This window comes from Hippocampus comes, unplaced genomic scaffold (assembly GCF_001891065.2).
Source record: "Hippocampus comes isolate QL1 unplaced genomic scaffold, H_comes_QL1_v1.1 scaffold56, whole genome shotgun sequence".
Lineage (NCBI taxonomy): Eukaryota > Metazoa > Chordata > Actinopteri > Syngnathiformes > Syngnathidae > Hippocampus > Hippocampus comes.
This window is the reverse complement of record NW_017842056.1, coordinates 847,371-862,474: the sequence shown is the minus strand read 5'-3', so window position 1 is coordinate 862,474 and position 15,104 is coordinate 847,371. Positions and strand designations below refer to the sequence as shown.

The 15,104-nt window shown below is 45.1% G+C and overlaps 2 protein-coding genes across 7 annotated transcripts; one reads left to right on the top strand and one right to left on the bottom strand.

The window, feature by feature from the left end:
- Positions 1–557: 557 nt before the first annotated feature.
- Positions 558–3,023, bottom strand: ngrn (neugrin, neurite outgrowth associated). Its single transcript, XM_019860763.1, has 4 exons — positions 2,432–3,023; positions 1,830–1,940; positions 1,386–1,527; positions 558–1,052 (listed from the first exon to the last, which is right to left on the bottom strand). Exons 1-4 carry the CDS (start codon positions 2,665–2,667, stop codon positions 636–638), a joined length of 906 nt encoding a protein of 301 aa, XP_019716322.1. The 5' UTR covers positions 2,668–3,023; the 3' UTR covers positions 558–635.
- A 97-nt stretch (positions 3,024–3,120) lies between these two features.
- On the top strand, positions 3,121–11,965 carry nfyal (nuclear transcription factor Y, alpha, like). 6 transcript variants are annotated; one of them, XM_019860754.1, is made up of 10 exons: positions 3,121–3,245; positions 4,286–4,389; positions 5,098–5,181; positions 7,072–7,218; positions 7,284–7,415; positions 8,051–8,153; positions 9,013–9,179; positions 10,130–10,303; positions 10,382–10,492; positions 11,199–11,965. In XM_019860754.1, exons 2-10 carry the CDS (start codon positions 4,309–4,311, stop codon positions 11,262–11,264), a joined length of 1,065 nt encoding a protein of 354 aa, XP_019716313.1. In that variant the 5' UTR covers positions 3,121–3,245; positions 4,286–4,308; the 3' UTR covers positions 11,265–11,965. The 6 variants fall into 6 exon arrangements, with proteins under 6 accessions (XP_019716313.1, XP_019716314.1, XP_019716311.1 ...); XM_019860755.1 differs by having other exon boundaries at positions 5,098–5,184; positions 9,013–9,161; XM_019860752.1 differs by having other exon boundaries at positions 5,098–5,184.
- The last annotated feature ends 3,139 nt before the right edge of the window (positions 11,966–15,104 follow it).

Below are 15,104 nucleotides of genomic sequence, written 5' to 3'. Positions count from 1 at the left end.
CCCCCCCCCCCCCCGCGCCCCTCTTGAGATATCTGCACTTCTTTTTAATGTATTTGTTTTGAGCACGTTCAGAGTGCAGTAAATGTGGTGTGGATCATATTTGAAAAATTGTTAGCCTAATAGCATCAATGCCCGAGTTATTTTTGAACCTTCTTGACAAGACAAAACAAACACTAATTCAGAGTTCAGTTGGCTCGATTCAGCCATTGTGCGCGACTGAGAATCGACAGACACAAATTTTCACAAACGCATGACTGTTTCTAAATACTGAGACGGTGAGCTCAAAATGACCGAGGCAATTATGCTATGAGGCTAACATAATAAAAGTGACGTTATCACATTCTTCTTACCGTCTAAAAAGAGGATGAATAATTTAATAAGGGTTACGTGTAAATATCTTTTTATCTGCTGTTTGTATCATATCAGGCAATTTTATCTTTGGGTTTGCCAATAAACTTTGATTGTTCTTTGTGACTCCATGTTGACTTTTTGGGCGCCACTTGTAAAACTCGTCAAATGTAAAAAAAGAGAAAAAAAATCTGAATTTGAGCCAACTCTTCATCAAGTGAGAGTATTTCACTTTTTTAAAATTTTATTTGATAGACTAAATTCAAATCAGTTGCATCTTGTGCTCATTAGATTCTGTACAAAAAGTGGCCGTTGCCATCAAAGAAATCCTTCCCAACTTGCACCGCGGGCGCAGGCTTAGTATCTCTAAACTCGTCAAGCTCTTCCTCAGAAAACACTCGTCCATCCCACGTCTCATCTTGCGACTCTGCCGGATCGACGTCAATCAAACTGTCCTCCCCTGGCCGCATCGTCGTGGCTGCGGCATCTTTGGGACGTCTTGGCAGCATCGCTGGACCGGTAACGAGGGCGGAAGCTTTAGTAGGGGGTTCATGCGTACGTACATCCACGGGAACCAAAGCGGCTTCGAGTTTTCCAGGAGGCAAGAACTGTCGGAGCGAGCGGCCTGCGGGCAGCTCTGGTCGGCTTTGCTCTGTTCCGGCCTCGCCCGAAGACAATGCTGGACGCTGAAGCCTGGACATCACCTTGGTGAAGGATTGCAAAGGGGTGAAAATTTTTTTTAATAAGTCTCCGTGGGATGTCAAGCTGAAGAATCGGCCAAAAATGTAAATTAGTGAGAATAGCAAATTCACCAAATAAATCAATAATACGTATAACTTTGGGCACTTGTAAATGTAGTCACCGCTGTATGAAATCTGGTTGTTTCAGTCAGAATTATGTGAAAATGCAGTTTCCACAAATACATTAAGTTCTCTTGTCCATCAGTTTGGTTTATTACTAATTAATTCCCATCAACTCCTGTTCATTTCCATGTAAAGTTTAGGATTTTGAAAATTCACGGAATTTTGCAACCATACCTTAGCATCCTGCTTTGCTTTCCTCTGAGCCGTCGGGCTAAACTTGTTGCGGACCACCCTTCGGATCACTGCGGGGCTAACCGAGAAGCCTTCAGCCAAATGCTCAATCGTCCACTCGTCTGGATGCTCTCGCTTTAGATACCTGAAGCAGGAGCCATGATATCAAATGCAACGTTGCCCATTAAATTGGCAGGTAGGCTAACAGAAGCTCTGCCATTTTCAAGTGCACAGCACTGTGGGACACTTTCATCTTCAGGAGCCTTCGAGGTCCGGGGACCTTTGTGAACCAGGGATCTGTGATCCCTTAATCTCATGGATCAGATTAAGGGATCCGGGAACTTTTCGTGTGCAGGAACGTTTGGGGTTGAGGTACCTAATACTTGTCTAGTCTCCTAGCCACCGCTCGTTATTTATCCAAGTCAGCGTCCTCCCCATAGAGCTCACCTGATGGTCTCCATGGCCTCCCAAGTCAAGGTCCTCTCTGGAGCGCCTGACGGTGTCATCTTCCTGTCCATTATGTTGTATTTGATCCTCAGCTGCTTTTTCCTACTCTCTCTAGGAAAAACAGAATTTTAATTATTTGGCCGAAATACAGATTCTGGAATGTAAGACAAATTAACCCTCCTCTTACTCCGTGGGTCAAATTAGCACATAAAGTTTCAAATGTAGATTTAAAAAAAAATGTATATTGATCAAAAAATAATTACATTAATATGTTAACTAGATCTCGATTAATCATTGCACCTCTAATAGAAACCAAAAACAGTGGGTGACATTCAATTCTACACCTAAGGATAAAGTGTTTTGAAATAATGATCAAAGTGTTGTGCATCATGTCTCGTATTTTGTTTGGCTGTATTGTCCGACAAATTAATGTCTACTAAATATTCCAGTTATATTATGTATATCTAGCGTGTGCCCCACTATGATGTTCAGATAGGACTAGCTCATTTACGCTTCAACTCTTGCAGTAGTAGATGTAATAGAGTCGACTGGAATATAACTCATCAATACTGGTGGTTATGACACTTCGAAATGTAACTTACTCCAGCAAAGCGTTGAGTTTGTCCTCGACCTCCTCCATGATGGGGTCTTCTTCATCTTCATCTTCTTCCTTGCGGGCTCTATTTTGAATTCCGCGTGGCTTTCCCACCCGTTTGCTGCTGGCATAACGGCAAAACGCCGAGGGGGGATGTGGCCGCACCGCTTTGAGAATGCACGCTGACGAGGTCGCTACTGCTCGAATCCACCGGGAGAGGACAGAGAGACGTCCGGCGGTCATGGCGGACGTCAGTCGCAGGCCTTGGACGCTTGTTTGTTGGCAAACGTGAAAAAAAAATGTCGTGCTCCTGTTCGTGGATCAGCAGACGAGTGCCTCACTGACATCCATTTTAAAGGAAATAACATTCGTTCGCTACTCGAACCAGTTCCTGTTTTTGTACGGCAAGTGCATATGAACAAATTAGATACGGGCAATGGAAGAATCGAAATAAATCGACAAAACGCCCCGCCTTTCAAAACACTTACATGAAAGTAGAGAAATCATGTAATACCATAGCCATATGTATCTCATCTTGGGCGATTAAATAACGAAAGACGTGTCCTTCAGTTCCAGACGCTGAACTTTAGAGGCCAAATTGATGTTTCTACGGTTAACCCTACTTGTGCGGATTGCGACATCTGTTGGACGCCTGGAGACACTGCAACACACCCCTCCCACGTTTTCTCCTCCCCTCCTCCCCCGTTCCCCCGACTGGGTTGCTTCATTTGCGGCCATTTTGTTCGCTCACTTTGTTGATTGGGCTTTAGCGAGCTGTACTGGAGCCAATCAGAGGGAAACCGGACAGCGGCGACTACACGGTAAGGGAGAGCGGATTGAAGGCATTGGGTAGCTGTCAGCACGGATTGGTTTGCCGCGGACCAACCAAATGACTAACCCGACAAAGTGCACAAAAATCGAATGACGCTGGTACGTTTCGAGGGCCTGTGCCCAAATTTGCGGGACGTGATCTGTCGGGCGAGCTAACTCCTTAGCTTGTTAGCTCGAACAAAGGGACGGTGGAGAATGGCTCCATTTGCCGCCCTCGAACGGCTTCTGGCCAAATATCGCGGATTGGTGGAAGTGACTACGAGCGTCCCTCCGGATCAAATCCCTTCAAATCGATGTTCCTCGACGAAGCCCCAAGACGAGTCCTATTTACCCCCCCACCACCCCCCCGACCCCCTTATCCCCCTTGTTGAATGAGCGAGCTAAGGCGCCTTGTCCCCGCGCGATCGAAATAACATGTTGAAATTGCTTCTTTTTACGCGTATGTTATTCATAGCTATGCTAGGTGCTCCTTCATTCAACTCTAAATACAGGGCTTGTCTCTTCGTCTTATTACTGTCTTCTTATTTTCCAAATGTGCGTTCTTAAGACAGGCTAAAATGCTACAAATAAAACGCGGATCTCCTTTTCAAATGTCTTAGAAATGTCAATTTTTTTTAACAAATCCTTAAAATGTTTCCAGTTCTTCTGTTGAGCAGTAGTCTGCATCACCATGAAGTAAAATAAACATTTATGAACTGTTGACATTATTTTCAAATAGAAATATTGTCATGTAGAACAGATAAATACCCAAAAAGTGTTGTTATTGTCTTTTTTGGGGTGGGTGCCTAATATTATGTTAATTAATGTTAATATTTTCCATAGCTGTAATTTTCACATGTAGTTAATGTTTTGTTTTTTTAACCATGATATAATGAACTCATCATGCATTCCCTGTGGTCACAGTAATGTATATAATAAATAAAATGTTTGTTTGTGTGTGTGTGGGGGGTGGGGGGGCGCTCTAATAGTGCCGTGAATGGCTGTGTGAAATACTGTTTGATCTCCCTGACAATTTGTGTCTCGGTCAAAGAACGGCGTGTTGGTTAAGAGGCGATGGAGCAGTACACGGCTGCCACCACGGCGACCGGAGAGCAGATCGTAGTGCAGACTGCCAATGGACAGATCCAACAGCAGGTGAGTTCACAATCAATCACTCTCATCCCTCGGGAAGCTCGAACCACCGCCCCAAGCAGAGGTGGATAGTCAACAATCAAATAACACTCCCAGGCACTCAGACCTGACATGGTCAAGAAACATATCGTACCATTCAAATGTATTCGAACGGCAAGGTCAATTCATTTATTTTTGTTGTATACGGAAAACGCTTGGCTTTCAGTTCAAAAGATCAATATGAGACTAAAGTCCGGCTTTTATTTCATGGTATTTACATAGAGATGGGCTAAACAACTTTGGACAGAGTACCTTTTTTTTTTTTTGTTTGAAGGCACACACTTTTCAGGTGAGCAAAATTATTGGACCAGACATTGTTGAATTCTGTTCAAGTGAATAACATTGAAACGTTGGTGGCATATCCCTTACTTGCAATAACTGTATCAAGATTGCAGGTCGTTGGTCAGATGTGACGAGACTACGGGTAAATGTATTGGCAGCGGCCCATCAGTAACAATTCATAGATGAACCGTGTCACGTTAAAAGCTGCTGGGTTCAAAGAATGGGGCGAGGGGAGCAGGGTAATGGCAGTTAATAGTCTTAACAAATTTGATCTTTTAAGGCTTCTGAGTCGGATTCCAGATTGTGCTTCTTTTTGGGCCGTTCCCTACCAGCGAGGTAGCACGACTGTGTTGGTTTTTGTAAGGTTGCATTGTGGTGCCTTGCCTGCAGGCCCAGGGCACAGTGACGGCTGTGCAGCTGCAAACGGAGGCGCCCGTGGTGACGGCCTCGGGCCAGCAGGTGCAGACACTCCAGGTAGTGGTGTCTTGGCCGCCACCGTGTCAGTGGCGTTTGCCTCCTCTATGACTCCATCTTTGCTCGCATCAATGTCATCTACTGTTGGTTGTGCATCAGTAAAGTTGTTCCGAGTTTGAAATTTTCAAGAGGAGTAACGTCAGACGTTCGCCCGCCCGTCTCCGTTCTTGTACAGGGGGCATAATAAGAAAGGAAAAATGGTCACAATGTTTCAATGTTTACCAGTACCAAGGTATTACCTTGGCGTAATCGTTATAGAACAAGATTTTTGAAAACATGATTGAAATTTTCAAGAGGAGTAACGTCAGACGTTCGCCTGCCCATCCCCGTTCTTGTACAGGGGGCATAATAAAGAAACGGAAAATGGTCACAATGTTTCAACATTTACCAGTACCAAGGTATTACCTTGGGGTAATCGTTATAGAACAAGATTTTTGAAAACATGACGTAAAAAAAATACTTTGAACTGGCTCAAGAAGGGGTGTTGGGAAAGCGCATCGTTTTGAACCTGGATTTCTTTCTTCATTTTATTCACTCTGGTCATAAAAGATACGAGCAAATCAGGAGACTCGTACAGAGAAAAGACTGAATCAACGTTCCCCGTTGAAACGAATGGGAATCCCATGAATCTGTTGCAGGTTGTTTCATAAAACAGCTACAAAAATGTTTGTAATGCGATTTAGGGTTGTTGTTTTTTTTCTTCAGGCAGACAATTTTAGAATTTTTCTTTTTAATACAGATTCTGATATTTGACATCATAAAATTCTGATAACGGATGAATAAAGAAATATAGAATGAATAAAATTACTTATTTTCTGGCCCATTAACGCTTACGACAATAATGATCTGAGTCACTGGCAGAACATTGGACTGTTTGATGATACTGTGTCCTTTGGTATTTGTTTAACTTTCCGACAGAGAGAAAAATCGACAAAAGTCGGCTGATTCCCGACCCAATTAAAAAATAAAAGCATAGCTCATATGGACCAAAGAAAATGCCATGTAGCAAATTTGGAGTCATATGCATTTGCATGCAGCAGTCGGGGGCAGACTGCTTGTATTTCCATGAAGCATCTGATCCGTGGCATGCGTCGCCCAGCTGTCTGAAATCACCGCATGCCGCTCACTCAGCACAGCGTCTCACCCGGCGTCCGCCTGTGCCGTCATTTTGTGCCGTGACTGCTGTTTGGTGAGGTTTTTGGCTCGGCTTGATCAGAAGCCACTCGCATGAATTCCCTGTCACGCCCTTTGCTCATCCAGACAGCAGAAGCTTTCGTTCAGCTCGACACTTTTTGTTTTCTAACGTGGAAATTGTGTCACCGCTCGGGATGAAACGCTTGACTGATAAAAACGTCGTAAGATTTCAGACCACAGTGAACCTCTGCATCTCGTGAACGACGGGGAGAAAAGTTGAACACTCCAGCTAACTAATTCCTTCGCTCAAAAGGGGTTTCCAATCGCCGAAAGATATCACAAAGTGCCAGCAGTGCACTTCACACTAAAAGGGTCATAGAAATGCAGTTCAAATGTTCTGATTGGTTCAGAGAGTTTAAAAACTCACACTTCCTTCCCTTTGGTTTGATTCATTTACTGTGGTCTGGAACAACACAGAAAAAAGCATCAACACCATGCATCTCGTACGTACGCAGTCGCCATCCCACGTTATATCAACATTTGTGTTTACTACATAGGAATTTCAATTGGGGAGTGAGCTCCCTTGGAAAGTTTCCGGTATGTAAACATTACCCAAATTTTGCAGCCCTCGTTCTGTTCGGCAATGGAAATTGCGCCAATTGGCGGTGGTGACTGTACATTGAAAAATATTCTTGGGATAAAAGAGATCAGTCAACCTGGCCGTGCTGCTGTGACAGTGGTCGACCTGGTGTGCAGGTGCAGGGGCAGCCTCTGATGGTCCAGGTGAGCGGCGGGCAGCTCATCACGTCGTCCGGGCAGCCCATCATGGTGCAGGCCATGTCGGGGGGTCAGGGTCAGACCATCATGCAGGTTCCCGTGTCCGGAGCTCAGGGGCTGCAACAGGTGAGGCACGAAACTCGCGTGGGATCTTTGTGCGTATTTGGTGTACTGATGCATTGTTTTTTTAGATCCAGCTGGTGCAGCCCGGTCAGATCCAGCTGCAAGGTGGTCAAACTTTGCAGCTCCAAGGTCAGCAGGGCCAGCCTCAGCAAATCATCATCCAGCAACCCCAGACGGCCATCACTGCCGGACAAAACCAGGTCTTGAATATTCGCCGGCAAAGTGTTAAGGAGATTTATTCCATATGTTTTCCTACCTTTTTGCATTCTTGAGCTACCGTTCATAGCGAATAAAGAATGACGGCCTACTTGCATCCTCTTGGAACTGCCGAGTTGAATTCACGCTCTTTGGCGTGGGGGTCATTCTGTGTCTCCTGCAAATAAGAGAGGGTGATGGGGGGGAGAGATTAATGTCTGGGCACACAAAGAGAGACAAGCATTCAGCAGTGATGGGAAAACGAAGCTTCATGAAGCAATTTTTGACTCCTCTAGATGATGCTCTTGGTTTAGCGCAATGGACATGTGTTAAAATTCCACTGCATCTTTAAACGAAGTGTGCCATCTAGAGGAGTCAAAAAGTATCACGAGTGCTTCATGAAGCTTCGCTTGTCCATCACTTTCATTCAGACTTCTGGACAGTGTCTTTGTTTTAAATGGTGAACGACCAACGGAATTCACGCAGGAGATTCGGAATCGAGATTCGAACCACAAAGTTTGGATCTACGAATTGATGAGGCAGACTTGCAAACCATTCGTCCACCGTGTCGCTTCCAATCTAATAATCCATTGTTCCAAAAGGAAAAAAACAAACTTGACAGAGCGTCTCTTCCCCACAGGGTCAGCAGATCAGTGTGCAGGGCCAACAAGTGGCTCAGACAGCTGATGGCCAGACTATTGTCTACCAGCCAGTCAATGCGGATGGAACTGTCCTGCAGCAGGGTACGCCAAGCCACACGCCACATCACACGGACCGGTCCAATTACAGTGCAAAACAGGCAGCTTTGTTGATTTGGCTCCGCTCTTTCAACACTCTTGTTATGATTTGGGTCAAATTGACAGGTTAGAACTCTTTTTAAAAAATATTTAGAAAATGGGTGAAAAAAAAATCGCACATTTTTTGTCAATGGATGCTACAGCTTCTTATTGACTTTGAAACCTAGCTTGTAGCCGACGTGTGCGCATTTTGAGCATGACGTCTCTGATCCACTGGTGAAAGGACACTTTGATTCTCTCCTCTTTCATCTCAAACTGCTCAAACAACAAAGCGTATGAGGGAAAAGTGGTTAGGACTGCACGACTGTCCCTGTTTTATTTTATGTGTTGTATTTATTATTTCACTTTATGTTAATTGTTTTGTTAAGCGCTTTGTGACAGCTGCTGCTGTTGTGAAAGCGCTACAGTATATAAATCAGGATGTACTGTATTGTACATTGTATTTGTCAAGAGGCGGCTTCTGATTGAATGTAGCGGCACCTGATTGGAATAGATCTCGCCCTATATCAACGGGGGACTCGAGATCTTCACGAGGCCTCGGCTCGTTACATTCTCTGATATGATGGTTTATTGTTTTCAAAAAACTATTCAAATATCCATTGCTGATTTCTTATTCAAATCACATCACCATAAAAAAAGGGGTTTTCAGGGGCATGGGGCAAGATGAATAGATGACATTTCACTGGGGATATTGATTTGTATAGACAGGTACCAGTAAATTGAGAAAGAAAAAGAGTGGAGACATGGGGATGTTTGTTGGCCTTCTGCTTTTGAGCTGTCTAAAAGTAGGATCTGTGTTTGTCAGGAATGATCACAATTCCCGCCGCCAGCTTGGCGGGCGCCCAGATCGTGCAGGCGGGAGGCGCCACCACCAACACCAGCAATAGCCAAGGCACTGTGACCGTCACCCTGCCCGTCTCTGGCAACATGGTCAATGCAGGTGGAATGGTCATGGTAAGACCCAGTGTTGAGGTACCCAGGATCTTATTGCGTTGCTTTTTTTGATCGCAATCCATCACACGCACAGCTTGGAGAGGCAGGCTGTGGTCACTGTATGTTTTTTATTTTTTAATTTTTTGCTTTAAGAGAGACATGGAAGCATATTGGAGCCGCAGCTAGCCAATATTTGGGTTTGCGGATATCCTACTGAAAATTTTAGCGAATAATCGTATTTTTCGGTTAAATATAACAAAAAAATGCCCCCCCCCCACCACCACCACCACCACCACCACCACACCTCACCCACATTTCCACTTAGTAATGAACGAACAACCGTTTTTCATTTTTAGTTAATCAACATTTTAGTCTTAAATTTAATGTACAAAAGCACCACACTGTTTTCCTCTCTGGAACTGTCAGCATCAAAGTCCGCAGAGTCATTCACGTCGATCAAAACTGCCTTTGAAAAGTAAACCGACAGCTCTCACGAGCCGCGAGCGGCTAACACCGCTGTCAGCTAACACTGAAAGCCACTGCGAAACACTGGCAACAGGCGCCGTACAATACAGTGTCAGAGTAATGAAGTTAGTTTTTCGTGCCCTTCATTCGCGATTGAACACGATATCAGGGCGACGTTGACATCGGTAGGAACAGTTTGTGACGGCCCCAATACAGTCTGGAAAACGAGTCAAGTCAGCGACTCGCTGCGGAAAACAACTTCAAAATAAAAGCATACCTAGGCATTGATGTCCATCTTTTATTTGGTAAGGTTAGATTGATTTTAAAGTGAGCCATCTTCCCGGGTTGGCGGCGTGCAACTGCCATGCAGAGCATGAGTCATTGTTGCTGTGGCGAGCTTGATGACTTCTTCCCGACAGCTACTCGAGGCAGAAAATATGCCTCGGGTATTTTGTTGATCCGGGGTACCCGAATTACTCGAGGATTCGTTTCAGCCCTAATGCAAAAAAGTGTTCTGTATTCAGATGGTGCCGGGAGGTGGCGCAGTGCCCACAATGCAGCGGATTCCTCTGCCGGGCGCTGAGATGCTGGAGGAGGAGCCCCTTTATGTGAACGCAAAGCAGTACCATCGCATCCTGAAGCGACGCCAGGCCCGAGCCAAGCTGGAGGCCGAGGGCAAGATCCCCAAAGAAAGGAGGGTAAGGCTCATTTTTCGACATGCCGCTTGAACGGCGTCAGTCAAAAAATTCAAAGCAAGCGCTTGCTTTTACCCTCAGAAATACTTGCACGAGTCTCGCCACCGTCACGCGATGCAGCGTAAGCGAGGTGATGGAGGGCGTTTCTTCTCACCCAAGGAAAAGGAAGAAATGGCGCTGGCGTTGGCACAGGTAACAAGCATATCTGGTCAATCGCGGGTCACCGAGAGTTTCACCTTGTCACCATCATAACGCGTACTTGCGGGCGGCAGTACTTCAGGGTGCAACACTCTCCGATTTCACCACGAGTAATCAAACCCCTGCGTGTCATTTGACCAAGGCAATGATGATTTGAGTTCTTCTCGACTGCCGTACTTTGAAGATGTGACGTGTCAAGTCAAAAAGAGGTTACTTGTGGTCAATTGCTTTGAAGTGAGCCGGCACGCTTGCCGTAATTCGCATTTCAATGTTCAGTTGACTCAAAAATAGAAGTGGTGGAAATTTAGACGGATTTGGATTAAGGGCAGAGATGTGCTCGATTGACACTGTGAATGGATAGCGTTCCGTACACCTGATGTTAGCTCGCAGGCTAGCAATGTTTGGCCAAAATAGACACTCCGCATCCTCAAAACATTTTGGATGTTCCCGGCACAAGTCGTGCATCAATTACTTGAGAAACAGTACTTTGCACCTAACAGAGCCCAAAAATTTGCCCAGGGCCACAACTACACTGCAAGTGATGACAATCTGGCAAATGTAAAACAGGAGGATTCAGTTCCCGCAAGTGGCTGATTTCCTGTTATTTTTCATTTCGTCACATCATCGTCAAAGCAGTTGGTTGCCCTTGTTTCTATTTTGGTCTCAATGTGCTATAAATAGCCAACGTTTCTCTTCACAGCAACAGCAGGAAGCGGCACAGGTGGCGGCCGACGAGACGGTGGCTCAGATGATCCGAGTGTCATAGCGTGACTACGCTTGACTCTTTATCCCATCGGTCAACGACCGGTGCACTTCTCCTCGACTTGCCATTTTCAGCTTCCGGCCAGCAGGAGCAGCAGCGACAACCCACTTTTTTGGAACTTCTCATTCTTCATTTTTGTCCTTCCATTGGCCAAACATTTTTGGCGACTATTTTCCCCCGGACTAAAATGCTTACACCTTCTCTCCTTTTTTTTTCTTCTTCTTTTCAAGCCGTATTGAAGAAATGCTTCCTCTGGCCAAATAGCACCTGCTATTTATTTTCTCCCTGGACTGAAGTTCTGGTTACTGCTCCTTTCAGTGCCGATAATGAGTAATGACATTTAACTGGTACAGCCTTTTTTTGGTCTTTGAACTTGTGAATGCATATGTTGTGATCCTCCTTTGCCTTGACAACCCCCACATAAAAATGAACTCCTGTGAAAATATATATGACCCCCCTCAACCCCTTCAGTGTACTTAACTAGTTTGTCGGCTTTTTTGGACACATTTTATACAATGTTGTTATGGTTTGTATTTGTAGGGAAAATGTTCTATCCACAAGTGTTTTTTTGAATTGTACATTTTTACTCATCAAAGGAAACTTTTTTTTTTTTTACATGAACCGTTTATTAAAAAAAATGGTTGCTCGCCTATTTAATTAAACTGCAATAGTTCACTTGTGTGTGAGTATTGCTTGTATTTAAACTGTTTTGCTCTGTTGTATTTTGTAGAGGTGACAGTCGTAATGTTTTGAAAGCCACTGCTTCACTTTTCTCCTGTCAAAATACATGCCTACTTTGTGGATGTGATGGGAATTGATTATTCGACTTGTCGTTGGATAGCTGTCAATCGACACATTCAGACGAGGTCAAAGCAATCACGGTGGAGAAGGCGGGACTATTACTGGACTTTAAAATAGGTGCGGGGACTGAGTGTGTTACCATAGAAATGGACAATGTGCGACCGTAATAGCAACTCATGTACAAAGCAACTCCTTTATTTTTAATAACCTTCCACCACAGAACAGAAAGAGCCGATAGAAGGGAGGCCCCACCCCCACACTTTCCGGAAGCTCAGGTGGCACGACTAGTTCACAATCGACCAATCACGGCGAAGACGGCGGGACTATTACCGGCTTTGCTTGCGAAGTGGGGGTGGCTGTCTAAGCCAAAAATCCCCATTTGTGAAACCATGGAAAGTTGGAAACACGCAATATGACTGTCGCGCTATCACAATAGTACCAAGCAAGTCACAAAGTACAATAATAGCTTTATTGTCGTTGGTTTGCCTGCCCCGCTTGAACCGCAGCGGCGATGGAGGCGACCGCCCCCACTCAGGTGACCCGCTCGCTGACGCTCTTCGCCGCCTCCCCTTCGCCGCATCGCCTCCTCCCCCTCCCCGCGGAGATGCAGCCTGCCAGCGGACGGATGCGATCCCAACCGCCGCTAGAACCGAGCGAGTGTCTTCAAACAAAGTCGCCGAGACACAAAACGGCTTAATCATCACGTACAAAGTGAAATCAGTGTTCATTTTGTGGTTGTCCCGCTCGACCGCTCTCTTTTGCTCTCCTCCATCCGTCACCTCTTCCCCTCAACCCCCCGAAACGGGACACCGTACTCGGCAGACGCGATGAGCGACTCGACGGCATCCGATGGAATGGTGGAGGTCAAACAAGGCACCAAGTACGTCAAGGAGACCGAGAACGTGGCAGAGAAATACTCGGCCATGACCGTGAGCAAGAACAGCAGTGACGTGAACATGAACGTCGGGGAGATGCCCTCCGCCGCCTTCACGGCCGTCCCCACGCTCAAGTCCGTCAAGAAGGTAACGACGCGGCGTCCCGCCATCGCTCGGCCAGCCACTGAAGGGGGGTGCCGCCGCATTACGAGTCATGGGGGCGTGTGGGGGGGCAGACCGTATTATTGGCCCGGTTGGTTGGTACTGCCGCAGTAGCGTTAAATGATGAAGCCATCAAAACGTCGGGCTCCGAGAAACGCGTTGGACAAGTGATGAGTTAGCACGTTTGGGTTGGTTGGGTTCGAGTTGGCTGCTGCGTGGGGGTTTTCCTCCCGACAGTTCAAAAACATGTCAACCTGTTCGCTTCATGAGAGAACACGTTGTCCACAAGTGCCAATGTGAGTGGGAAGGCTTGTTTCTGTGTATGTGCCCCGCTATTCACTTGCGACCACTCTATTCTTTGTCTCTCCAAAAAATATGGGCCCCGTGGCGGCACTCTCTGAAAGCGTTTTGGAAAATTATCTAATCAAGTCTTTTCGCCCTTAAATACTGTGATTGCAATACAATCTGCGATTGCAATTATTTTTTTCAACGTCCTCCCCCCCCAAAAAAAAAATCATAAAAAAGTCAAGTAATAACTCAGTCTGTATTACAAAAAAACAATATTAGCTTTATTATACAATATTTTGTTATTGTAGGTTAGGCTTCTGCTAAAATAATGACAAATTAACCATTAATTGCTCCGGAAAAAAGAGTTCATGGATTAATCTGTATCACAATAATCAAATCGAATCAAAACGAATCTTCATAAAGCACTTTTTGACTCCTCGAGATGATGCTCTTGGTTGAGTTCAATGAAAATGTGTTAAAATTCCACTGCATCTTTAAACCAAGAGTGCCATCTAGAGGAGTCAAAAACGATCACGAGTGCTTCATGAAGCTTCGCTTGTCCATCACTAATGATCAGATTCAGTACACATCAACGTTGTGGCTAAAACAAAGGCAAATGAACCACAAATTATTAGTTGAGATAGGTTATGCATCGACTTTAATTTGAGTTGTTACAGGATGCATGGATGGACGTGCTAAACAGTTAAACTTGCAGTCTTTGAATCAAACTCTACTGAACAAGTGTGGCATCAACATAAATCCCAAATTACATGACAAGAATAATATCAACAAATCATTGGCTTTATCACTTCTACTTTACATTTTTCATGAAAAAAATGATACTGTACGTAAACATTTGGAATGCATTTCTGATTTACTTAATTTATCAAGACATTGATTAAATGCATGGTTTTTGGAATGCTGGAGGAAACTGGAGTACCCGGAGAAAACCCACGCAGGCATGGGGAGAACATGCAAACTCCACACAGGAAAGCCGGAGATGGAATCAACGAGCTTGGTCACGAACGAATTAAATGTAGTAAATCAAGGCATTTACCAATGAAAAAAAATATATGTATGTCAAATAAAAATAAACATGAAGAGGAGAAATACCCCAGCAGACCCCCCCCCCCCCCAGATATTCACAGGTCAACTTGACCTGCAGTATTAACAGGAGACTTTTCAAATGCTGACGTATGAACAAATATTCGGTTGAGTGTCATTCTCAGCTGGGGAGGTTGTGTAATGGCTCCATGGGAAGGAGACAGAAGGTCACCGACTCACACTCGCGGACAGTCGGACTCATTCACTCATTCACTCACTCGTTCACATTCTCCTTTGCGGACATGCTCTCTCTCACTCACAGACGCACACACACTCACCATTTGGACAACTTGATCAAGACGGTTTCAAAAAGTTTGATTTTTTTTTTTTTTTTGTCTCAAGAACAAAGGCCGATGTACCAAAAACGAGCGCAATCTGTCTCCTTGAAGCATGCGCCTGACTCGCACGTTCACTGTTTTTCTCCGGTGCCAGCTCAGTTGGATTTGATCCTCCGGCATGTATTCATAACAAAGTGCTTTGTTGTCATAAGCTCGCTGCGGCATTCCTACCATCCAATATGTTTTCATATTGGAACACAGTCCCACATCTTGTTTTGATCGCCTGGCAGGTGAGCAGAATGTGTTCTCCCGGTGCTTCTCAAACTGGGGTACTC

Bases quoted from the DNA above. Each gene is read 5' to 3' on its own strand.
- ngrn (XM_019860763.1), bottom strand. From the start codon at position 2,667: ATGACCGCCGGACGTCTCTCTGTCCTCTCCCGGTGGATTCGAGCAGTA. The intron at 1,941-2,431 runs GTAAGTTACATT...TGTTTTTCCTAG, and splicing joins AAACTCAACGCTTTGCTGGA to AGAGAGTAGGAAAAAGCAGC. The intron at 1,528-1,829 runs GTGAGCTCTATG...CTCCTGCTTCAG, and splicing joins GAGGCCATGGAGACCATCAG to GTATCTAAAGCGAGAGCATC.
- nfyal (XM_019860752.1), top strand. From the start codon at position 4,309: ATGGAGCAGTACACGGCTGCCACCACGGCGACCGGAGAGCAGATCGTA. The intron at 4,390-5,097 runs GTGAGTTCACAA...CCTTGCCTGCAG, and splicing joins ATGGACAGATCCAACAGCAG to GCCCAGGGCACAGTGACGGC. The intron at 7,219-7,283 runs GTGAGGCACGAA...TTGTTTTTTTAG, and splicing joins GAGCTCAGGGGCTGCAACAG to ATCCAGCTGGTGCAGCCCGG.